General features: G+C 53.7%; 7 protein-coding genes across 7 annotated transcripts; 5 read left to right on the top strand and 2 right to left on the bottom strand.

The window, feature by feature from the left end:
- Positions 1-62: 62 nt before the first annotated feature.
- Positions 63-936, top strand: JN550_000515 (uncharacterized protein; the record flags this gene model as incomplete). Its single annotated transcript, XM_049316760.1, has 3 exons — positions 63-712; positions 780-832; positions 887-936. 3 exons carry the CDS (start codon positions 63-65, stop codon positions 934-936), a joined length of 753 nt encoding a protein of 250 aa, XP_049177804.1.
- A 364-nt stretch (positions 937-1300) lies between these two features.
- JN550_000516 (uncharacterized protein) lies at positions 1301-2411 on the top strand (the record flags this gene model as incomplete). Its single annotated transcript, XM_049316772.1, has 2 exons — positions 1301-1728; positions 1799-2411. 2 exons carry the CDS (start codon positions 1301-1303, stop codon positions 2409-2411), a joined length of 1041 nt encoding a protein of 346 aa, XP_049177805.1.
- Positions 2412-3687: 1276 nt separating this feature from the next.
- JN550_000517 (uncharacterized protein) lies at positions 3688-8281 on the top strand (the record flags this gene model as incomplete). The annotated part of the gene is made up of 7 exons (XM_049316783.1): positions 3688-4040; positions 4118-4262; positions 4507-4587; positions 4651-4824; positions 4971-5567; positions 6598-8040; positions 8183-8281. 7 exons carry the CDS (start codon positions 3688-3690, stop codon positions 8279-8281), a joined length of 2892 nt encoding a protein of 963 aa, XP_049177806.1.
- Positions 8282-9143: 862 nt separating this feature from the next.
- Positions 9144-10043, top strand: JN550_000518 (uncharacterized protein; the record flags this gene model as incomplete). Its single annotated transcript, XM_049316794.1, has 1 exon — positions 9144-10043. The coding sequence occupies one exon, from the start codon at positions 9144-9146 to the stop codon at positions 10041-10043; it is 900 nt and encodes a 299-aa protein (XP_049177807.1).
- A 356-nt stretch (positions 10044-10399) lies between these two features.
- JN550_000519 (uncharacterized protein) lies at positions 10400-12767 on the bottom strand (the record flags this gene model as incomplete). Its single annotated transcript, XM_049316805.1, has 3 exons — positions 10400-11887; positions 12370-12618; positions 12663-12767. 3 exons carry the CDS (start codon positions 12765-12767, stop codon positions 10400-10402), a joined length of 1842 nt encoding a protein of 613 aa, XP_049177808.1.
- Positions 12768-14051: 1284 nt separating this feature from the next.
- Positions 14052-16493, bottom strand: JN550_000520 (uncharacterized protein; the record flags this gene model as incomplete). Its single annotated transcript, XM_049316816.1, has 1 exon — positions 14052-16493. The coding sequence occupies one exon, from the start codon at positions 16491-16493 to the stop codon at positions 14052-14054; it is 2442 nt and encodes an 813-aa protein (XP_049177809.1).
- A 2102-nt stretch (positions 16494-18595) lies between these two features.
- On the top strand, positions 18596-24324 carry JN550_000521 (uncharacterized protein; the record flags this gene model as incomplete). The annotated part of the gene is made up of 4 exons (XM_049316827.1): positions 18596-18655; positions 18836-18858; positions 18959-23545; positions 23601-24324. 4 exons carry the CDS (start codon positions 18596-18598, stop codon positions 24322-24324), a joined length of 5394 nt encoding a protein of 1797 aa, XP_049177810.1.
- Positions 24325-24715: the final 391 nt, after the last annotated feature.

A 24715-nucleotide genomic window follows, 5' to 3' on the forward strand; every position in this document is an offset into this window, starting at 1 on the left:
GACTCACTCGATTTCAAGCCGTGTTTTTGCATCTTTGGGATCGCGAGCCCAGACCAAGCAAGATGCACATCTTCGCAAGCCTCAGCGTCGCTCTCGCCCTAGCGGCATCGGCCGCCGAGGCCGTCCGTACAATGATCCCCAAGACCTCCTTTAACTCCCAGGCCGACTTTGACGCTGACTGGAATTACCTGTACCCGTGGGGAACTGACCACAATGGCGGCGCACGGATGGACAAAGCCCAGGTCGCCTTTTCTAACGGCCAGTTGACCCTCACCGCCAAGAAGGTAACAGGCCAGAAGGATGCGTCACACGGCGGCAAGGCCATCAAGATCAACTATCTGAGCGGAGCCATCCACGCCAAGGAGCACTTCAACGTATCACGGGGCGGGGGCTACGACTTCACAGGCGAGTTCAAGGCGACGACGACCAAGGGCACGTGGCCGGCGTTTTGGCTGACGGCCGTGGACGGGTGGCCGCCCGAGATCGACATGGCCGAGTGGAAGGGCAGCGGCAAGATCAGCTTCAACACGTTCAACACCAGCTCGGTGCTGAGCTGGAAGGACGTCGACTACAAGAACCCCGGCGACTGGCACTCGATCAAGTGCGAGCTCCGCGACGTCAACCAGAGGGACGTCCAGGTCAAGTTCTACATGGATGGCGCGTTGGTCACCACGCAGGTCGGCGGCAACTTCTTCGGCAAGCCTATGTATCTGTGAGTAAATGGGCCTCGAGACGTTTTCCCTGGAGAGAGAAAGAGGTGTTGACTTTGAATCTTGCAGTATTATCAACCTTCAGATGGAGGGCTCTTCTGGCTCGCCTGGACCGAGTAGCAGTGAGTTATAGTTGATCCTGCTCTCTTAAATTTCAATACTGACCCTATATCCAGATACGCTCTACCAAGCACGGAATTTGGAGGTCCTTAGTTACAATCCTTAGCTATTCTAGACGATTAAGGTTCAGCACGTGCCATATAGTAACTAAAGTAGTCTTCGTACGAGATTTATAACACGTTGGTTGTGAATCCACTAGCTAGGAGTGCCGTCTCAATTATGACCTTCAAACCGCCCCCAAACTACTGCTGAATGCAAACAGCACAACGTTGCCCGGTCGAATAAGGCCTAGTACATGCAGGAGGCTGCACGCTCAACCGGGCGGTCCTCCAACGGCGCAGCACACATGTCAGCTGGGCTGGGGGGATCTGCAGGACTTTAAGTTTAAGGTCAACCTGGCCAGCATCTCCACTTTCTAGCAGGTTGTGTTGTATTTTCTCTCTCGAACTGGCCTGATCTGGCTTGGAAGTATGGATCCCCTGTCTGTGGTAGCTTCTGTTGCCGGGCTCCTGGGAGTGGGCGCCAAGATCACCTCAGTTCTGTTTTCGATGATTACAGGCTGCCGGGAAGCACCCAGCCTCGCGCGACATCTGCTTTGGGAGCTGGCGGACATTTCGACCGCGCTAGGCCACCTCCAAAGGTATATCATCGAACCATCGAAGGTTGCTGCCGACAGGACCTCTATGATCCAACTGGACCATGTCTTGACGTCTTTGACCGGATGTGTAACGACCTACTCTGACCTTCAACAAATACTCGATGGCCTCAACACAAGTCCGGATATGAGAGCATATGATCGATTACGGTGGGCACGTAAAGAGTCGACTTTGAACACCATTGTAAGTAGGCTGCAGAACCACAGGGCGTCGTTAAGTCTGATTCTGGCGATCATTCAATGGTAAATAACTGTCTCAATTACCCGAAGATACGGTGATCATCCCCTCGCATTCATGTCTGACCTGTTTCAGTGAATCCGCTAAAGAAGCGGAAGCCGCAAACGAAAAATTGGTGGCACTGGTTCAAGAAACATTGCGGAACCAGCATGAACTTGCAGAGAGAATACAGGGTCTCGAAAGGGAGGGCTCCATCTTCTCTGTCATGCCTAAGCAAGAGGATGAAGTGAGAGATAATGCGTCAACCCGAACAGCACGAGCTCGGAAAATATTCCCATTCATTGACAGCGCCACTGAAGCTCTCCGCTCTGCCTTCCAGCAAGACCTCGAAAGATCGAGGGTCTACATGAGGACTGTGAAGAAGGCTGTGAATCGTAATTCGCAGTTCTCACTTAGAAGCTCCCAAGAAACGACAGCAGAATCCTGGTCGCGCCTCAGCCTGTCTCAGGTGTCGAGCTTATCTGTCTGTGCGCTGCCCATCTATGCCGGCGATATCGTGAACAGCGACAGCTACGACTTTGGAGACCAGGGGCCACGCGCCACAAAATCCATGGCAAAGAAAGCCAGTGGGAGTCGTGGGAGAACTTCCAAGTCCAGTCGGTACAAGGACGGCCCTTCACATTATAAATCACCGACTGATCAACTCCATGGTGCCAGTACGATCTACCTCGTGCAGTATGGACTCTAGCGTTGGGACGAAGCTTACTGTACAATCGGGTATCATTATTTCACTCTTTTCTGTGGTCTGGGGTTTCCAAAGTGTGATTGTTTCCCGGTGTTTAGTTCATTAGTAATTTGTATATACGCCGAGAGAGTACGGGTTTCGCGCCTTTTGTGAATGTGACGTCTTGGCAGCTTTTTCTTGGGCGACAGACCGTAAGAATACCCAAGGCGTTGGGTTGAAATGGCGTGCTAGAGTTGAAAGAAATCAACGCTGTGTAATTTGACATGTTCAAGTCTGTGAATTGATCGTATCCCTGATGGGCATAAGATTGCAGATGGACTGCGTGCACACCTTCGCAACAAAATCACCAGGTAGGGTAGGTCCAGGTTTGCAACACTTCTCCAAGCTCTCCAAGCCACGTGGGCTAGTGAAGATTCTGGATATCGATCTTGAGCCTGCCGTTTAGTCCTTGACATGCCACCACAACTTTGTACTAATGTTGCGAAAATGACACTCAGTTCTGCTTGAACTTCCTTCCGTTGTCCGGAGAATTTTGTCTACGCCAACCTGATGTTTCGCTGTTTGATCTCGGTGTCTACATGTGGAAAAACCAGCTGTCGATAGAATGCTGGTAGCCCTATAATAAGCTCTTGCAGTCGCTGTAATCATAAAGTAGTAGCGTTCGCCCTTATCAGCTGTCTGCGTATTGCTCAACCCACAAATGCATGCACATCAATGTACGACAAGCCGCATAATCTAAGTGGAGTACTTGGCACCGACATAGCTGCGTAGCCTACTGTGCTTTCACAAAGTCCGGCCAGAAGTAATTGTTGCTTTCGGCCAAAAGATGAGGAAAGGGAACTAGAACCAGATTCTGCAAGAAATTATACCCAGAGAGACTATAGCACACTTCGGTAGACACGCTATACGGCGTAGGCCGTGAAAGATTTCATTCAGTAAAAAATCCTCTTGTTTTTTGGGGGCTATCCCCTGCCTGCAACCCCGCCTGCAACCCCCCCGACACACGCTTTTGGATTTGATCGATGGTGCGGGGCTGCCTTGGCATACAGAAATACTTTATGAAGAATTAACAGTTGTCTAGAAACAAGATAGGAAATTCACTCAATTATATTGTGTTCTGTTCGTGCATTTACATGCCGTGCCGACTCGTTACCACGCGCTGCTCATTTTAACCTATCCCGAAGCCGCTATAGCTGCATGAATTTACAAAGCTGTACACCGGTAGATGATGGTATCTATGGCATGGAATATACGTTGTTGGCTTCGGTCTCAATGGCTCATGCCATTCCTCCTTTGCGTTACGATAGTGTATGCTGATGCAGAGGTTACCGTCCTTAATGGAACTTACGCAGGTCTTTACTTGCCTGCATTTCAGCAAGATGTATTTCTAGGGATGCCGTATGCCCAGGATACTGGCGGGAAAGGCCGTTTCCGCGTTCCACAGACGTTGACAGAGTCTTGGGAGGGGATCCGTGAGGCAAAGCAATATGGTCATGCTTGCCCAGACGAGAATATGGAGGTAGACGGAGCTTATGGCATGAGCGAAAACTGCTTGAGTCTGAATATTGTGCGACCTACTGGTATCAATGCAACCAGCCGTCTACCCGTCATGCTCTGGATTCACGGTGGTAGGTAAGTGTTTGTTTCCACATTGTCAATAACTTATTCCCTCAGCCATACCATATCAGTTAACTCAGTATCTGTAATAGCTACCAAGTTGGCACTAGTGCATTGCCATATTACAACTTGACCTATCTCGTCCAGAAATCAGTTGAAATAGGAAAACCAGTATTAGGAGTCAGTATCAATTATCGAAAGGGAGCTTGGGGAATGCTGTACTCAGTCGAAATTCAAGTGAGTCCTCAGCAATCAATGGACCGTGGATCTCATGGAATTCGAACAACCAAGCAGGGATCAGGAAATACAAATTTGTCTTTGAGAGACATGCGTAAAGCCCTCACATGGGTACAAGAAAATATCAGGGCATTCGGAGGAGATTCATCCCGAGTCACGATTTGGGGGCAGTCTGCAGGCTCTTTCGCTGTCGTGAGCATCTACTCCCTGAAAAATGAAGATAAAGCAACTGATCTGAATGCAGGGCCAATTGCTTCTGAGTTATGGGGGGCGCTCTGATGGCTTATTTCACCGCTCAATCCAGGAAAGTGGATCAGCAACCACGGTCAGTGGTAACATTGGCACTCCACTTGCCCAGATTTGAGTACTAAGGCTTAGAACATAATAGGCTTGGTATAATGGCTCGGACTGGTATCAGCCCTTTTACAACAAGATCGTCGATCAGGTCAACTGCACCAATGAGCCTGACACTTTGGCTTGTCTACGGACCATCGATTATGATGTGCTGTATCCGGTCATGGGGTCTTCGAACTTCGATGGCCCTGGTTTCTATCCAACCATCGTATGTGGAACCATGACTATGATACTCTTCAATATCCAACCGGCACCCTAATCTGCACTTTTGGCGAGATACCCATACCTTATAATCACATTTTGACCATCATTACCTATTATGGGTATGCGACAGACTTCTAACACCTTCGATAGGATGGAGATATAATTCCAAACTACCCCAGCGAGCTTATGGACACTGGGCGTTTTTCGACCGTTCCTCACCTGTACGGTACGGTCTCCGATGAAGGCACTGACAATGCACCAAAAGGCCTAATCAACACGGATGAAGATCTTCGTGATTACTTGCGCCATGGAACCGGATTCGACTTCCCAGATCCAACCATCTCCCGCATAATGGAGCTATATCCTGATGATCCTACACAGGGCATCCCTCTAAATACTGGTAGTGAGCGATTTGCGGATAACGGCTGGCAATACAAGCGCATATCAGCTATATTAGGCGACGTATTCTATCACGCCCCACGACGATACGATGCCAGGCGATATGCAACACTTGGGCCTACCTATGTGTATCGATTTAACACGCGGGGATTTGTGAATTCAACAAACACCACTTATACTGATCTCACAGGCGAGCTTGGGCCTGCATCCGAAGGAGTTTCCCACTTCACTGATGTAGCATTCGTTTTTGCGAACCCGTACTACGTGGGCCCGTGGCCAGAGTATCGCGCTTTGAGCCATCAGATGAGCTCACAGTGGATACATTTTGCTTACTACGGCGATCCAAATGTTAAGGGGTTGCCCAATTGGCCAAAGTATAACGAAAGTGAGGAAGGGCTCAACCTAGTTTTACAAACTGAGTCACAGGGTGGGTTGTACGTTGAGATGGATACATATAGGTTAGCTGGTAGGGAGTATCTAACGGATTGGGCGAGAAGGCGTCATGTTTGAAAGCAGAAAGGTAGACTGCGCACCAACATGGAACAAATCGGTACACGTTCCTGTCACATTTTCAATTCGTCGTACGAATGCTCTTTAACCGTACTTTCACACCTCTAGAGTATTATAAGCCGCTCGAGCTGTTCACTTGATTCCATCAGGGAGTGCGCACGAGGTTCTCATCAGATCGGGTCGACTTCTTCTTCAAGCCAAATCGTTAGGAAATACGATGTGCAGAACCTTCACAAAGAACAAATATATTGCAATCGATAAATTTTATCTAACAGATAAGTTCACAATACGTATCGACAATACATTAGGTTGATTCAAAAAGCATACGTGAGCATACCTGATTGCGCAGCGATTCGTCGTTCACAAGGCCTGCATGCGAAATTGCACGGACGCAGAAGTGATCCTCTTGTTCTCATAACTCGTTTACACTTTCACTTAAGGGGAAAACATTCGCATAGGGAAAATTCTTCAAGCTTGCGTAAGAAATGCAAGACTCTAAGTCAGCCCTGGCCGGCAACTAAAGATGAGTTATGGGGACGCTAAAGTTCACCTTACGTACTAAGACGCAAACTGATTTTTCTTTCGGCCCTCGCCTCGTACCAAAAGACGCATGCACCCACTATAGCGTCGCTCTTTGGACCCACAAACGAACGTAGCTTGAGTGTCATTCGTAAAAAGTCCACATTAATCGTGGACCCTGAGTACGACAGGAGCGCTCGGTATGGGCCGCGCGACTAGACCCATCGGCCTGGGAACGAGGCGGCGCTTTTCTAGACTTCCATAATGTAATGCAGTCGCATCCTGTGGGATTATTTCTGTCCTTCCCACCTCTCTTCTTGGATTCCATTACCCTTCTATTACATCACAGACACCCCTGTTTGTATACGACCACTGCCCGGTCACCGAGGCCATCTCTGTGCGCAAGACCAAGGACGAGATAATGAGCCCTTCACCCGCCCTCCCAGAGCCTGTCAAGGCACCGGCTCAGGGGACTCCAGATGCGGCAGGCGGTGTCACGGACAGTGACTCGGGCAACGTCCAAGAGATCAACGACAGAGACCGTGCCGACATTGAGAAGCAGAAGTCAGCGCAAGGCAATGCACATTTCCATCGCCTGGGATGGAAACGCCTTACTGTTGTCCTCTTGGTTGAGGCCATCGCCCTGGGTACACTAAGCATCCCTTCGGCCTTTGCGACTCTGGGTATGGTCGCCGGCGTTATACTATCCGTTGGGCTGGGCCTGATTGCCGTCTATACTTCGTATATTGTTGGCCAGGTAAAGCTGCGCTTCCCACACGTCTCCCACTATGCCGATGCTGGGCGCTTATTGATGGGGAACTTCGGCTACGAGCTCGTGGGAACCATGTTTGCACTCGAACTGATATTTACCGTCGGTTCGCATTGCTTAACTGGAGCTATTGCCCTGAACAACATTACCGACCATGGTACCTGCTCCGTCGTCTTCGGCCTCGTTTCGGCTATCATTCTCGTCTTCCTTGCCATCCCGCCATCCTTTGCCGAAGTTGCTATTCTGGGTTACATCGACTTTGCCTCTATCTTCATCGCTGTCGGTATCACCATCATCGCTACTGGCATCCAGTACACTCATCCCACGACCTCAGCAGCAATAAATGCAACCCCATGGCAGCTATGGCCTAAGGAGGGACTTCAGCTCGCTGAAGCCTTCGTAGCCCTCGGAAACATCATCTTCGCCTACAGTTTCGCCCTATGCCAGTTTTCATTCATGGACGAGATGCATACTCCTGAAGATTTCCCGAAGTCGATTGTGACACTCGGTGTTATTGAGATCGTCATCTATACCTTAACCGGAGCCCTTATCTACGTATTCGTTGGGCAGGACGTGCAATCCCCGGCGCTGTTATCAGCCGGTACGACCGTTTCCAAGGTCGCATTTGGCATCGCGTTACCCGTGATTTTTATTTCGGGCTCGATCAATACCACGGTCGTCGCTCGATATATCCACGGCAGGGTTTTCAAGCACTCTATTATCCGATACATTAACACCAAGGCTGGCTGGATCACCTGGCTAATACTGATCACGGTTATTACGATAATCGCGTGGGTAATTGCTGAGGCTATCCCCTTTTTCTCGGACTTGCTCTCGATTGCCTCCTGCCTTTTCGTGTCTGGGTTTACCTTTTATTTTCCCGCGGCGTTCTGGTTCAAACTGCTTAAAGATGGCCACTGGTACGAGATGAAGAACATTGTCAAGAGTATAGTCAACGCCATCATCTTTATAATCGGCATGGTCATCTTGGGCGTTGGAACCTATGCAAGTGTGCAAGATATCGTAAGTTGGCACAGCATACTGAAGAGCAACATTTGCTGACTTAGATGATAGATTGATAGGTACAGAGCAGGTACCGTCAGGGGGGCGTTCGCATGCTCCATCTAATCTGCGTCTACCATGTCTCGAATTGGCCACTGCTTAGAAGACAGTCCGTCAGGAGGCCGCCGACCACGGAGTCGATGGCGATACCGACAGCACAGTCAATGAAGAGTACTCCCATAATCCTGGCTCTCCTGCATAGAGGTGTAAGATCGCAGACGATGATTTGCATCGTGGCCGTACTGTCTCCACGCTCTATGTCTTGAATAGACCTCCCCGCAATCTGAGTCATTGTCGACTGTGCGGAACCAGCAACCGCCTAGCATACGGCGAATAGGACCACAGCAAGATGCGTCAGAACGCGTCGTTCTCACAACACTGGCCGCCGGTCCATAGAGCGGATGGAGCTGTATATTAGATGTGAAATACTGGAGGTGATACTATGCATGAGGCAGCGAAGCAATTAATAATACCTTTATGGCTTATAGTTGTAGCAGCGATTTGGTGTTAGAATATACCTGCACTTTCGGGCTCTGCTATTCTGCGCTATTCGAAATGAAGACATATCTCGAATTGAATTATTCATTTCGCGAGACCGGAGCCTTTTTTTCACGCCACTTCAAACAAATATTCGGATAATTATACAATTGCACGTTGATTATTAAAGTATAAGGCAGTCAAACCGGTGTAAGTGCAGGGATGATCAAGTGTGTTACTGTGTGTATGACATCACCCCAGTCGCAAATAGCGCGCCAATTGCCGGCGGGGCTCTTCGGCATATCCCATCAGTATGGCCTCGCATTCCACGTCTCGTCCCGGTGTTAGTCCTGCAGCTGGTAGATTTGTAATTGCTCTGTAATAAGACCTCGGTTCCTGTACTAGTTTGGTCTGCCTTCTCGCCGTCGTATTAGTAGAGAAAGGACAGCCCACAGATGCCACTGTTTAAACCGCCCGCCGTCCTCCTCAGAACCTCCGCCACCAGAGCCCCCCCACCCAACGCCATCACCACCCCCGCCACCAGCCTCATCACGCACCGCGCCGCCCAGAAGCTGCAAGCCGCCACCATGTCTGTGTCGACGGCCTCCGAGGCCGAGATCAAGCGCAACCCGCACCCGGACTTCAAGAAGGTCGAGGCGTCCCGGCCGGACTGGGACCGCGATGCGTCGTTCCGCTTCACCAAGACGGCCGCGCCGGGGTGGAAGTTCGGCGACGGCGCCAACGGGCTCTACCCGGCGCCCGCGGGCGCCAAGCACGTCGAGATCGACCCGTACGAGCCCGGCCGGCCCGCGCCCTTCAACTACAAGCTGCTGATCTCGTCGATCGTGCCGCGGCCGATCGGGTTCGTGTCGACGCGGTCGCCCGACGGCGGCGCCGTCAACCTGGCGCCCTTCAGTTACTTCAACATGGTCAACCATGACCCCCCGCTGTTCGTGCTGGGGTTCGCCAGCGGGCTGGAGGCGCCGAAGGACACGCTCAAGAACCTGGTTGAGAGCAAGGAGTGCACCGTCAACATCATCAGCGAGGGCTTCGTCGAGGCCGCCAACGCCGCCAGCGTCGACGCCCCCTACGGCGCCAGCGAGTGGGACGTCAGCGGCCTGACCCCCGTCCACGACTGTCGGGACGTCAAGGCGGCGCGTGTCGGCGAGGCCGTCTTCAGCGTCGAGTGCAAGCTGGAGAGCGCGCGCGAGTTCCAGAGCCGCGCGACCCCCGGCAAGACGACGGGCTGCATGGTCGTGCTCGAGGGCACGCGGTTCTGGGTCCGCGAGGACGCGCTCAACGAGGAGAAGAACCTGGTCGACCCGGCGGTTCTGCGGCCGATCAGCAGGCTGGGCGGCATCACGTACGGGAGGTTGACGGAAGCCATGGAGATAACTCGGCCGGTGTTCGCTAAGGATGTCGGTGGGATGGAGGGCTATGACAAGCTGAAGAAGGCGCAAGGACCCAACGGGGCAGATAAGAATTAAGAGCAACTACCCGGAAGATAAAAGAGCCATAGAAATAGATGAGGCAAAGATCACAATCACGTGCGAGGATCTGACTGACGTGGGTGGTGTTGGGATTATATTCTCAGGTTCAACCCAATATTCACTTGTGACGTCAAAGACAACTCCATTGACCTATAGCCAGCCGACAAAGCGCAATACAATCCCTTCCGGCAGACTGATCTGTTGCCAAACGCCATACTATACATCAAAGCCGAGCTCCCGCATCTATACCAATTCGAAATCCAAGATGCACATCCGCTGCACTCCACTCGCGTAAAAGATCCTCTCGTCCATATCATGCCATCATCAAGAACTCCTAAGCTCCCAAAGCACGCCTATAACAAGAAGCTCTCCCCTTTGCTCGAAATCACAAATTCACAGCCCAGCTGGGCGTCTTTCTCATAATCCTGCAGCTCACTCAGGATGATCTCACCAGTTGTCTCCACATCGCTAAAGTTGTCCTTGACGTGGATGATCACCACTTTCAGCCCCGCCAGAGGGTTTACCGATGATGGCTTGACCGGGAATGCAGCCTGAACTGTCGGGTCGAGATCTTTCAGCGTCAGCTCCGCAGTCGGCGTGGCGAGATGAGGCGTTGGAATCGGGGTCGGGATGGGCGAAGTGACGCCGTCCGATCCTGATATCGACCCTCGCGGCCTGGTCGACTTTGGCGACACCGGGTGATCATCGCCGGAAGACCTGGCTGCTATCCGATTTGCTCTACGGATCGCTGCGTCCGATTCTCGTTTCCGTTTCTTAGTCGTTTCGAGCTTGATGGGGTTCTGGCGGACCGTCTCCACCTCGCTGGCCAGCGCCCGCATCTCCTCCATGATGAATCGCGGTGCCAGGTGGCCGAAGAGCCGATCATTAGTCTGGCTATCGTCGTAGCTGCACTCTATGAAGATGGCACGAAGTCGGCCGCTGGCGATCTTTGGAGCTGCCTCTTGCCAGATACCAAGGTTTCGTGGAGATAAGGATATGCTATCGGGTTCGACATCCCCAAAAATCAGCACCTCGCGCCCTGTGGCATGGTCGCGAATGAAGTAGGCGCTGGAGTCATAGACGCATATCGACTCCTGTTCCTGACCGCCCCCGGAAGAGCGCGCCAGGCTGGTAGTCCTGAAAGCGCTGCTGGGGCCTGAGGCAGCATTACTCCCAGGGGCTCCTCTCGGCGACATCATCGAGACATCGGTGCTTCCAATCCGTGACGATGACGTTGATCCTCTGTGGCTATGCCGTTCTATGCAATGGCCATGGCTAACACCGAACATCTTCACGGCAAGCCCGTCGGAAATCTCAAGGTAGCCCTTTCCATCCCCCTCGCCTAAGGCAGGACTGCCGCCTTCCACAAGACGCATGTAAGTAACCAGTCCAGCACCGTTGTTCTCATCGGACAAGTTGGGCCATATCACATTGTTGAAAATGTGAGTTTTGAAGGCTGATATCGTGGAAGGCAGGCCGGCTAACCGTTTGGGCCTGGTGCCTGGAAGACCCGCAGTGTTGATGACAAAACCACTGATGTGATCCAGATGGGGATGCGTGATCAGGTATGTATCAACTAATTGTCTGGTGATGTGGGCTGCATTTGCCGACGGGGATTTCGTCCTGACTTCAAGGCCCGCAAACGGGCCAGACTCCAGCACATGAGGCAGAGCAACTTCGTCGCCAAGCGCTGGCGGCTGGGTTTCCTCGAGGATCCTAGCGATAGCTGACAGGTGGACGCCAGCGTCAACCGCAACTATCGAGCCTCGAGACCAACCAGCATCGAGAGATCTCACGAGCATAGCCGTGACATTATTCTCCAGCGGACCACCACTTGAGCCCTAACACAGGAAATGGCATTAGTTTCAATCTGCTGTAACGCCGAAGTACGAGATAAGATCACGGCCAGAGTATGTCTACCGGGAGCAGTCTAGGTCCAGGCAACTAGCCATAGACACATCGGTGTCCAAGCCACACGCGTGGCATCAATCCAGTAATCCAGCAGTTGTTGGCAACAAGAAAAGTCATCCTTTCAAGAACTTTTGCACGGTATTCATGTCACAGACTCCGTATGAGGTCCTGTTGTTTGGCTTGACGGCGGGTCGGTCCGTTGGGGCTGATTATGTGGCAATGTCCTGGTAGCCTTCCATGAGAGCCGCGCTGCGAAGTGAGCATGGGACGCTGCGCGACGCTGCGGAGAACAATGGGACACGCATCTCAGCGCAAGAAGCAAAGAGTCCGTTCGATGCCCTCGCCGGTTGCTTGGTTGCTTGTTTGCTTGGTGGCGCTTTCCTTTGTCCGAGACGGGAGAGGCGGCGCATACGGCAAACCAGAGGTTGTCGTTGGCTGGTCCCACAGTTGCAAGGAAAGCGTGGAGCTTCGTCGCTGGTCGCGCGCGCAAAATAGTGGGATGTGCCAAAAGGGTCGCGGAAGCGAATAGTAAATCCACATGGCCTGGTGACATGGAACCAGGGATCCCCGGGACGAATGGTGCACTTCGACGGTGCAGCATCGTGGTGAGGGTTCGAAGATAACTGGCTGCCGGCCGATGTGCGACAGGGACCTTTGCCAACTGCTGGCCGCGATACGATTTGACAATGCGGAAAAGCAACTTACCAGCACAATGACTTGCAGCGCCGGACGGATGCCGTCGTCAGCCTCCGCTCCGCCCATTGTCGTCGTCGACGTTCCCGGTGTGGCGATACCCGAGTCCTGAGCCATGGGCAGAATTGTTTTTGTTATTTCCCCAGGGTCTCCCAGATGTCGCGAGGCATGCATGTAATGGGCCGCGCAAAGTCTTGGGTGGCTCTTGTCGCAAAGAGATGCGATGGGCTGGGCTGGACACACGTGACGTGATGGCCGTCCTGTCTCAGCTGAAGTCCCGGTTCGGGGAGTCTGGCGTGGTCTCCCTTGCCGCAGTGCCTTGGGGAGAGTCAGAGAGTGAGTGACAGGCGCGCGCGCGGTCGCCGGTACTCTCTGGAATGCAGTAGATGAACAGTGATTCTTAACGATGCTGCTGCGGCTGCGGGACCTGCCTCTCCAGAGGCGACATTGAAAATGACATCAAATCCGCGGTGCTACACCTGGACGTGGCATAGGGCGACTTTTTAAGGTTTCAACAGCCAGATCGACGACTTGCTTTGCCCGTCGGCCGTCCACCCTCGCGGCGCCGCGCTAGAGCGTCCAGAGCGTCCAGAGCATCCATAGCATCCTACGCTTGGCGAGGCTGCACACATGCTGGCCCTGCCTAGTGTCTCCCTATCGGACACGCCGCTGCGAGCCTCAGCCATGCAGCCAACGGGTGTTGCGCGCTGCGTGACGCTGTGGAGTTCCTGGCTGCTACCACATGTTCACTATCGCCTCGTGCATCAGGCCTTGCTTGCAGCGTGCAGCATGCAGCCTGCAGGCATGCGGTATACCTTCTGCAGCTGACTTGCCGTCTCCTCGCCATGCCAAGGGCTGCCAACCCTGGAAGGACATCGCGACAACGGCGGGTAAGGCCTACATCGGTAATTGACATCTGCAGCCACTAGGCTCTGGATCAGTAAACAAGAACGATCCGCACTGAAGATTGCTCGTTCTATTGTGGTTCTCTCAATCTGCTCTGTTCGTGCTGCCTGGTTGGTTGTGCCGATCGATCAGCTATGGCCGTATTGTTGCGTGCGTTGAACTACCAACTAGGTAAGTCAGAGCAGAAGGAAATTTCCCCGAGCTCTGCAACATTACAAATTATATAGAGTCACACAAAGTTACGAGAAATCACGTACTATAGTCATGAGCAACTGCGATTGATATTTTAAATTGAAACATCATGTTTATCGCTAAAGAAACATAGACTTCGTCAACATAGTAAGCCACCAGCGCCACCGCTATGCCAAGAATTGAGAAGAAACCGTTTCCTACCTTTGCGCACTCTGCAGTCATCTTGAAGCATTGTTCCTCTAAGGGTCTCACCCTGAAGGGAGCTCCGCATGAAGAAGAAGTGCTGCCCCTGCTCACCGTTTCTCACACAGACCTCGCGCGCCGGGGCGGCGCGATCGCTGCACTGTCCTGGTCTTCATCACCATCGCGCCCCTGGTTGATAGCGGAAGTGAAGGGCTCAACCATCGCAATGCCATTCTGGTCTTGATCATCGCGAGGCTCCTGCTTTATAGCGGGAGTAGCAGGCTCGACCGCTGCGGCGGCAGGGGGAGGAACAGGAGAGGAAGGAGGAGGAGGGAGAGGAGAAGGGGGCCGCTGCTCACCTTGGCCTTGGTCGTGCTGTAGCGCTTGGGCAAGATACTCGTCAATATTTTGGTGATCTGCCGGGTCAAGTACTGTTTGTCCATCCGCGGTAGAGACGTCCCACGTCCCCTGGCCGTACGTGCTGAAATCGTCGGTGTAACTGTCCGATGGCATCTGGTCAAGCACATCGAGACCGACGACCGATGCAATTGGGGGAAGAGAATTGGAAGCGTCCAGCGCCGGGACAGCAGATGCGCCTGAGTAAGGACAATGCTGCCCCCACTGGTCGCCGTTGGAGTACTCATTCGGAAGGCCGTTCGGGATCACGAGCCCTGGGTCAAAGCACTCGCCCAGGAAAGGGGTGATCTCTGGCAAGAGCTCGTTAATCCCCTCAAATCGCACCCTCTTCGGTCCAGGCGGGTCCACTTGATAAGCCTGTGTATCATAGGCAAGCTCGTCGTACTGTAGATTCAGCATATCATCGTGACTTCGCTTTGGAGGCAGCCCCAAGGGCGTCACTTGCGGCATCGCTACAGCGAAATCGCTTGGTACGTGTTCAGACTGGGATTGGTTGATGAGCAACGGGTTGATCGTGCCTGCGGCTTCGTCTGAGTAAGGAGGCACGACTAATTGCGATGACAGCTGTGTAGCTGTATATGGGTCCTGGTTCCTGATACATTGCCTTTTAGAACCCCTTCGTTCGGGTTCGTAGATGGTTGCCACATCGTGGCCTGCGTCAACGCTCTTTCGTTTCGACGTGTGAAACGTCTCGGGGGCCGGGCTGCGTAGAAGCAATTCGTCCTGAAAAACCGGATGCGACTGCTCGTTCAGCACTGGCGGATACTGCTCAGCGTACGGGGCTGTGTAATACTCAGCATGGTGCAGTGCTGGGAGAGGCCGCGCAGACTGCTGGGGCCCTAGCCGCTCTTGTAGTCCTGGGACGAATCCTGATGTGAACATATCGTACACGTAAAAGTCTGGGATTTGCAAGGGGTCTACATGCCAAGCATACGGGTGCGTACCACTGTACGCAAGCTCAGACGCGGAAGCACACTCTTGGTTATTTCTCAAGTGGCGCTTGTTGATCATACAAGCATCGTAATATTCCAGGTTTCCCATGTGCATTTCGGCGTCGCATGGCTCCCTCCCCTCCTGCGCTGTCTCGCGGCGCTTCTCGCGCGCTTTCTTCCCGGGTGTGCTGTAATTACGCGTCCATCGAATCGTGAGACGCTTGGTCAGAGAATCGTCGAAATGGCGAGGGCGCTCTCGTTCCTTCCTACCTAGAGCGCCCCCTGCAACCCTGGCCCTTTTGTTGGCAACTCTATCCTCGTGCTGTTGCAAGTAAGGCCATTGCTCGTTCAGCCATTGTAGAGCGACGGCTTGTTGTCCCGAATCTCTGTAGATCAGACTGCCTGGATTGGCCGCCTCTTTCACAAATTCTCTGACATCTAGACGCACGTCAAGGTCCCTCATGAGCTTCAGGATATCAAAGTGTTTCTCAAGGCAGTAAAGGTGAACGTACCCAGCGCAGTGGTAGGGATTGTATTTCGACCCGTCTTCGTTCATCCGTTCATCAAAGATGACGCGAAGCTGGCCGGCCTTGATCGACTTTTTCTCACAGGCACAATCTTCGAAGCGGCAGGCTCTGCGATTGTCGTTGGGGAAACGAGACGTTGACTGTGCTGGCATCCAGCCAATCCACAGGGTGAGGCCCGACCGACGCTTACCTTCCACCATGCGTTCTCCGTCGAGTGGTACTCTCTTTTTCCATTCACGGGTTGACTTGCTTGGTATGTCATAGAGGTACTCCCGAATTCTATCTCTGGATAGAGGTTCCCAATCAAGCTCACCTTCATCGGTGTACTTGAACATGGGCTGGCCGCTTTTCTGGTCTATGGGACCCCAAGCCTTTGGCTTGGGCGGTGGCAATCCATAGTAGTAATCTGGATTGATAGGTTCTGCCTCCTGGAGCTTCTTCCTATGTTGCGTGGGGATAAGCGTTTTCTTGAGCTCCTCACCTGTAGGAGACCGAGGGCTGAAGGAGTCTGGTACCGTCCCAGGAACTGGCCGTGTCATAAGGGGTTGCAAGATATTGGGAGGCCTCGAACGCGGGTTTGGAATAACATGCTCCGAAGAGACAGTGGTATGGGTGCCAGGACCTGCATATTGTACAGGGAGCGTCTCTGGAGGGTAAGCAAGTCCCGGATCTGGTGGAAGTGCCATAGTACACGGGATTTCGAAACCAACCAGCGGAACGAAGGATAGAGTAAAAAATGCTGCCGGTTGAATCTGTGGGCTTGACTGTGACAGTAAAGCAAGCCCCTTGAGCCAGAGCGAACTTCAGGTAGCTCCCAGCGCTGCCGAATTGCAGAAGCTCTTGTGAATACACAAGAGCACTGTTGAAGAGAAGTATGAAAGCAGCTGCCTCATTAGCTCGGCGAGGTGGGTCTCGGAGTATAAGTATCTTCGGGTTGACCTCTTTTACACCATCTCAGCTCAAGGAATATTGTTCTCCAGACAACGCCTTTGTGCAGCATACTAAGTGGGAGCACAAGCACCTTGTGCTGAAAGATTATGCGAATTGACAAGCAACAGAGTGAAGACAAGGCACGGCAACACGTTCTATTGGCTAAATTGGTATTGTCTTTGTTCAGAGCTAATTCTGGCAACAAGAAGCCTATCGCGAGCGCGTAGGCATGCCATATACCCACCTGTCGGAGGCAGCAGCAATGAGCTGGTAAGCACCTGTACCCTGGTTAGCGACGCTCGAGAGCAAGAAAGGCGACACTGAGGCAAGGGAGGGTATTGGGATCAGTAGAGCTCATGTAATTTTCTCAACAAAGTATGTTCAGAACAGGTCTGTGAATTTACATAGCTTTCATCATGTAAATGGGAAGAGGATGGTGGAGATGGCATCGGCATTAGGGAATAAACGTACCATGCTGAGTATTAGAGGTTGGTTCATCGAAGTTCAGCCTGGCATCAGCGACTCGGTGGACGTGATCACTTCTCCAAACCAGCAGGTGCTTCATCTGAGCAGACGGAGGCTCCCATCAAGAGGCATGTCTGTCGCCTTCACACTTACCAAGTCGTGACCAAAGGGCTCCTTGGTGAACCACAAAGCCGGAAGCGGCTTGTACAATGCAGCGCCAGGCAAGAAGTGACATCTTTGTTCTCAAGGCGAGCTCATCGAGACCTTCCACCAACAACGCGCGCCCAGAGGGGCTTTGAGGATATCCATTGATAGAGCTCAAAGTAGTGAGGAGGGTAAGAGACCGGAGTTGTCAAAGCGAGAATTTTCATGGTGGAATAAGAATTGCGGGCGACGGGTTGGCTCGTGCGCGCGGATATCCACCAGGGTGTTCGTGATCAATGATTAGCCGATCCATTGCCGCGGACTGTCGTTTTGGGTGGATTGGCGCGGCAAGCCTTAGGGGTGATTGTGATTACAGTACGGCGCGGACGCGAATGCCATATGCACGCATTTGTGGCCTTCCCTGTGGGCTGACCGGACACGGAGTTTCCCACGAGCTGCGAGTAACAGGAAAGTGTTTGTCTGTGCCACGGCTCGTGTGAAGAGAAGCCAACCCCTAGATCGCTGACATCCGGTTTTGTCCCCGTTGCTAGACACGAGGGGCACCTCGTATTCCTCCAATCAAGGAATAGCGCCCCGACGGGCCTTGCAGGACGGCAGGCAAAGGCAAGGCAAGGCAAGGCAGGGCAAGGCAGGAGGATAAGGAGCAAGGAGCAAGGAGCAAGGAGGGGTGCCGGGTGTCTTGGTGTCATTGCCATCCTGAAGTCAATTGAGGCGGCTCTTCCAACTGTGACGGCGGCCTGTCTGGCAGCGCCTAACAGGGCCCCTGGAACGCCTAACACGCCCGTGGATTCGGGGAGGGGCCGCTAGAACCGAAGCGAGCTAGCCCACCCCCATTGCCCCAAGTGCACCCTGACCCTTTGGGCGATTGGCGGCGGGCAGCTCTGGCATCTGGTCAGTGAACCCGATCTGAATCTGGCCATCCCGTCGTCGCCAGTCCTTCTCTTGTTTCTTGCCGGAATAGCTTCTCGACCAAAGGCCTTGGTTGCATTCTTTGTAGGGCAGTCGCTAGATGTTATGACTTTGCGTGCCCCCACGACGCCGCGCATGCCCCTCTGAGCCCACGAGAGCAGAGCGCCGACGCCTCATCTGCCACCACGCCGCCCGCTGCCAACCCAGGCCAAACTACGTCACACGGGCCAAGGGGACCTCGCCTATGTGGTGAGGCTCGAGAATCAACGTCGATACCGCGGCGCGCTCCAATCCTCCAGGACCCCATCGCACCGGTGCCATGGCGCAGCTCAGTATTGACCTCCAGGAGAAGCTGGACGAGCTCCAGAGAGAGTTGGAGGTTGGTGCCGACTTCGATTCCCCCATCCGCTGCACTGCGCTCCGCTCCCACGCCAACCGCCCACGTGTGCCTCCTCGTGATCGACGTCTTCAAGCGAAGCCGGCGGGGTAGGCTGGCAGCGGCCGGTCGCGTGGAAACCATGGTCGCAATATCTCATGCTAACGTCTGTTCCAAACACAGGAAGGCGATATTACTCAGAAAGGGTACGTGACACCACTACTCGCCGCGCCCTAGGCCCCGAGACCTGTCGCGGCCGAACCCCCTATCGCGGCTCGTCCGCCTTGCTGACAGCTAGACACACAGGTTCCAGAAGCGGAGGACGCAGCTGCTGTCGCAGTATTTCCCCCAGGAGCAGAGCGCACCGAATGCGACGGGCGGCTTGAGGATACATACACCCGACAGCCCCGGCTATCCCAGTAGTGATGGCCATCGCGGTGCTGCCCTGGCCGCCCTGAGCGCCAGCACGTCCGACCCCGATGTCAATTCAACCTTGTCTCCTGTCGACTGGCGCCCCCAGTCGCCAGAAACTCATTCGCGCCCCGATGACCACCCGGCCGGCATTCTCAGGCCCGGCGGCCCTCTTGCTGAGCACCGGCCTACCATGACCGCCCGCGATTCCCTCTTCCTCAACCCTGCTCCGAGCTATAGTCAGACTATGGGTTCCGACCCTCCTACGAGATCCGGAACCATGGTGTCTGGCGACTATGCCTTCAAGCCGGAGCACCAGGCCGGCTACGGACAACCGCCTCCGAACGCGTACGACAGCCGCACCGGGACCATGATGGATTCTCAGGGGTACTTCTCAGATTTTGCAGGCCAGCAAGCCTACGATCACGGACCGAGCGGCGAGTATGGCGGCGGTGCGCACAGGTACTCCTCTAGTGACGCCTTCTCTCCAACCGCTGCTATGGCCCCACCGATGCTCACGGCGAATGACTTACCACCACCTGAGATACTACAATACCAGTTGCCATTGGAACCCAGAGAGGTTCCCTTCGCCATCACTGACCCTCATGATGACAACATCGCCATGTCAAGCTTTGACAATGTGGCAGCCGTCTTGAGGCATCGTGGCAAGACCACCGCCAAGATGCCTGCCTACTGGGTCCTGGATGCCAAGGGCAAAGAGATAGCCTCCATCACTTGGGACAAACTTGCGTCGCGTGCCGAGAAGGTTGCTCAGGTCATCAGAGATAAGAGCTCGCTCTATAGAGGAGACCGAGTCGCACTAATTTACCGCGACACCGAGATTATCGACTTTGCCATCGCCCTGCTGGGCTGTTTTATTGCCGGAGTTGTTGCCGTTCCCATCAACGACCTTCAAGATTACCAAAAGCTGAACCTGATTCTTACTTCGACGCAAGCGCATCTGGCTCTGACTACGGACAATAACTTGAAGAGCTTCCAGCGCGACATCACCACGCAGAAGCTTACGTGGCCTAAGGGGGTAGAGTGGTGGAAGACCAACGAGTTCGGTGGCTACCATCCAAAAAAGAAGGATGACATTCCGCCCCTCTCAGTTCCAGATCTCGCCTACATTGAATTCTCGAGGGCGCCGACGGGAGATCTCCGAGGTGTGGTACTCAGTCATCGGACTATCATGCACCAAATGGCATGTCTGAGTGCCGTTGTATCGGCAGTGCCCAACCATGGTCCGGGTGACACCTTTAATCGAGCGCTGCGGGACAAGAACGGTCGATTGATTGGAGGTGGGGCTAGCAGCGAGATCCTCCTATCGTATCTGGATCCTCGACAAGGCATCGGCATGATCCTTGGTGTTCTTCTCAATGTCTACAGTGGCCACACCACCGTATGGCTGGAAAACAAGGCAGTCAGTGTGCCTGGACTCTATGCTCACCTCATTACGAAATACAAGGCGACATTGATGATTGCCGACTATCCTGGTCTAAGGGCGGCAGCCTTCAACTACCAGCAAGACCCAATGACGACCCGAAACTTCAAGAAAGGCATGGAGCCCAACTTCCAGACTGTTAAACTCTGCCTCATCGATACCCTGACAGTGGATAGTGAGTTCCATGAGGTCTTGGCAGATCGTTGGTTGCGACCTCTGAGAAATCCAAGGGCAAGAGAGGTTGTTGCCCCAATGCTTTGCCTTCCTGAACACGGTGGTATGGTTATCAGCGTGCGTGACTGGCTAGGCGGCGAGGAACGCATGGGCTGCCCGCTGAAACTATACGTGGATGAAGAATCCGAGTCCGAAGAGGAAAAAGAAGACCCCGAAAAGGAGGAGGAGAAACCTGCACCCTCGAACGGCTTTGGCAGTTTATTGAAGGGAGGCACCACGACTGCCAAAGAGCAAGAGGCTAAGAACGAATTGGGCGAGGTCCTTCTTGACAGAGAAGCATTGAAGTCCAATGAGGTGGTTGTAGTAGCCATTGGCGAAGAGGCAAAGAAAAAGGCTGCTACCGAGCCCGGCACTGTTCGTGTCGGTGCCTTTGGCTATCCTATCCCCGACGCAACCGTCTCCGTTGTGGACCCAGAAACCGGCCTGCTCACATCACCCCATGCTGTAGGAGAGATTTGGGTCGACTCGCCTTCTTTGTCGGGTGGTTTCTGGGCCCTTCCGAAGCATACAGAGCAGATCTTCCACGCACGGCCGTACAAGTTCGAGCCCGGTGATCCAACACCGACGCCAGTGGAGCCGGAATTCTTGAGGACTGGCTTGCTTGGCACTATCATTGAGGGCAAGGTCTTTATCCTCGGATTGTACGAGGATCGCATCAGGCAAAAGGTAGAATGGGTTGAGCACGGCCATGAGATTGCTGAGCATCGATACTTCTTCGTACAGCACATCGTCGTCAGCATTTTGCGGAATCTATCGAAGCAAGTCTATGACTGCTCCGCGTTTGACGTTTTCGTCAACGACGAGCATCTGCCCATAGTCGTACTGGAGTCGGCAGCCGCGTCAACAGCACCAACTACATCGGGTGGCCCACCGAAACAACTTGACACCGCCTTGTTGGACTCTCTGTCCGAGCGATGCATGGATGTTCTGATGCAGGAACACCACCTCAGGGTTTACTGTGTGATGATTACCGCTCCCAACACACTTCCCCGGGTGGTGAAGAACGGCAGAAAGGAGATAGGAAACATGCTCTGTCGACGAGAGTTCGATCTCGGCAACCTCCCTTGCGTCCATGTCAAGTTCGGCGTTGAGCATGCTGTTCTTAACCTGCCTATCGGTGTAGATCCAATGGGCGGCATATGGTCACATATCGCATCAGAGTCTAGAGTTGACATCCTAGGACCTGCAGACAAGCAATACTCGGGCATTGATCGACGTGAAGTGGTGATCGACGATCGGACATCAACTCCACTCAACAACTTCTCTTCTATCACCGATCTCATCCAGTGGCGTGTAGCGCGCCAGCCGGAGGAGTTGGCCTACTGCACCATTGATGGCAGGGGTAAGGAGGGCAAGGGTATTACATGGAAGAAGTTTGACACCAGGGTAGCCGCTGTTGCGATGTACTTGCGCAACAAGGCCAAGATACGACCCCGAGACCACGTTATCTTGATGTACACGCATTCGGAGGACTACGTCTTCGCTGTGCACGCTTGTCTCAACCTGGGAGCAGTAGTGATCCCCGCCGCTCCCATGGACGAACGACGTCTTAACGAGGATGTTCCTGCGTTCTTGCATCTCATTGCGGATTTCCAAGTGAAGACAGTGCTAGTCAACCAGGAGGTGGACCATTTGCTCAAGACGAAGCCTGTGGCGCAACACATCAAGCAGTCTGCCCAGGTTCTCAAGATTGGCATCCCAAGCGTGTACAGCACTTCCAAACCCCCGAAGCAGAGCAGCGGCCTTCGAGATCTTGGCATAACGATGGATCCTAGTTGGATCCAGTCGGGTTATCCTGCCATTATCTGGACGTATTGGACCCCCGATCAACGCAGAATTGCAGTTCAACTCAGTCACGACACGGTTCTCGGCATGTGCAAAGTCCAGAAGGAGACTTGCCAGATGACCAGCTCGAGGCCAGTACTGGGCTGTGTACGAAGCACTACCGGCCTTGGTTTCATCCACTCTTGCGTTATGGGTATCTACATTGGAACGCCGACATACCTACTCTCTCCGGTGGAGTTTGCGCAAAACCCCATGTCCCTCTTCCTGACGCTTAGTCGGTACAAGATCAAAGACACCTACGCAACGCCACAAATGCTGGACCACGCCATGAATGTGATGCCTGGCAAGGGCTTTGCCATGCACGAGCTGAAGAACATGATGATAACGGCCGAAGGTAGGCCGCGGGTAGATGTGTTCCAGAGAGTTCGCCTTCACTTTGCGGCTACAGGCCTTGACAGGACGGCTATCAACACCGTCTATTCTCACGTTCTCAACCCAATGGTGGCCTCGAGGTCATATATGTGTATCGAGCCCATCGAACTGTGGCTTGACCAGCGCGCTCTTCGAAGGGGTCTCGTTATTCCCGTTGACCCCGAGACAGATCCGAAGGCCTTGCTCCTGCAAGATTCCGGTATGGTACCCGTGTCAACGCAGATCGCAATCGTCAACCCAGAAAGCCGCCTGCTCTGTCATGACGGAGAATTTGGTGAGATCTGGGTGGACTCGGAAGCCTGCGTCAAGTCATTCTACTGTTCCAGAGATGCCTTCGATGCGGAACGCTTCGACGGCAGGACGATCGACGGCGACCCCAACATCAGTTACGTCCGCACTGGTGATCTTGGATTCTTGCATAACGTCAGCAGACCAATCGGGCCGGGTGGTGCTCAGGTCGACATGCAAGTGCTCTTTGTTCTCGGAAGCATCGGTGAGACATTCGAGATCAATGGGCTGAGTCACTTCCCGATGGATATCGAGTCCTCGGTCGAGCGGTGCCACCGTAATATCGTGACTAGTGGCTGGTAAGTTTACCTCTCCCATAGGAGAGTATGGAGCTCTTTACTAATGTTGGTACAGCGCGGTATTCCAAGCGGGTGGCCTGGTGGTTGTGATCGTTGAAGTGTCACGGAAGTCATATCTCGCGTCGATCGTTCCTGTCATTGTTAATGCCATCTTGGGCGAACACCAGATCATTGTCGACATCGTAGCGTTTGTCAATAAGGGAGATTTCCCCCGCAGTCGACTGGGCGAGAAACAGCGCGGTAAGATTCTTGCCGGGTGGGTAACACGCAAGATGCGGACCCTTGCCCAATTCGCCATCCGAGACATGGATGCAATGGAAGGCGACGGCCCTATCGAGGCCCATCGCGCTAGTGTCAGCAGCATGAAGAGCCTGGTCCCCGGCGCCAGCTCTCTGAGGAACATGGAGCACGCGCCGCAGATCCTGGAACAGGAGGAACTCGACCATCAAATAGAGAAGCTGGCGGAGTTACCGCCGGTGGAGCTCTCTGCTAAAGGCACAAAGCCCGGCGGCGCCCCGCCGCGCCTCGACACCGCAGGAGCCGCGGCATCGACCGGTCACGGCTACGACCTCCCTAGCTATGACCGGTTCGGCGGCGACACCCCGGCGTCAGCGGTGCCGCAGTCTGCCACGACGCCGCAAATCCGCCTGCCCAGTGTAGACGGCCGCGAGCCCGAGATGCTGAGCCCCGCTGACGGCCAAGGGGCTGACGAGGATGATTGGACTAGGGACGCAATGATGCACATGAACCTGGCCAGCCAGATGGGGAAGCAAGGGTAGAGAGCGAAGTGGGAATCGGATCGAGGAGGCACTGAAGTGGCCGCAATCATGTGACTTGCTGCTTTTGTGGATAAAATAAGGGGTTTGGGAGTTGGATCGAGAGGCATTCCATTTCCATCACAGAGTCCCTGTGTGCGTCGTGCGTTGTGGTTGTTGGTGCTATCGAAGATGGGGTTTCGCTTATCTTGGATGGGAGTGTGATTACAGAATAGCATTGCCTGCATGCATTTGAAGTTCATCGTTATACAATTCCTGCCTAGTTCTGTAGTGCCTGACTTGTGACTCGTAGCAGCGCTCAGCATGGACGAGACCAAACATTTGGAAGGTCGGCTCAAGTTGGTACTAGCTACATAGGTATCCTCAACTATAGCACGTACGTCCCTGTGCAGCC

The sequence above is a fragment of the Neoarthrinium moseri genome (assembly GCF_022829205.1).
Source record: "Neoarthrinium moseri strain CBS 164.80 chromosome Unknown scaffold1_Wmoseri_CBS_16480, whole genome shotgun sequence".
In the NCBI taxonomy this organism is placed as follows: Eukaryota; Fungi; Ascomycota; class Sordariomycetes; order Amphisphaeriales; family Apiosporaceae; genus Neoarthrinium; species Neoarthrinium moseri.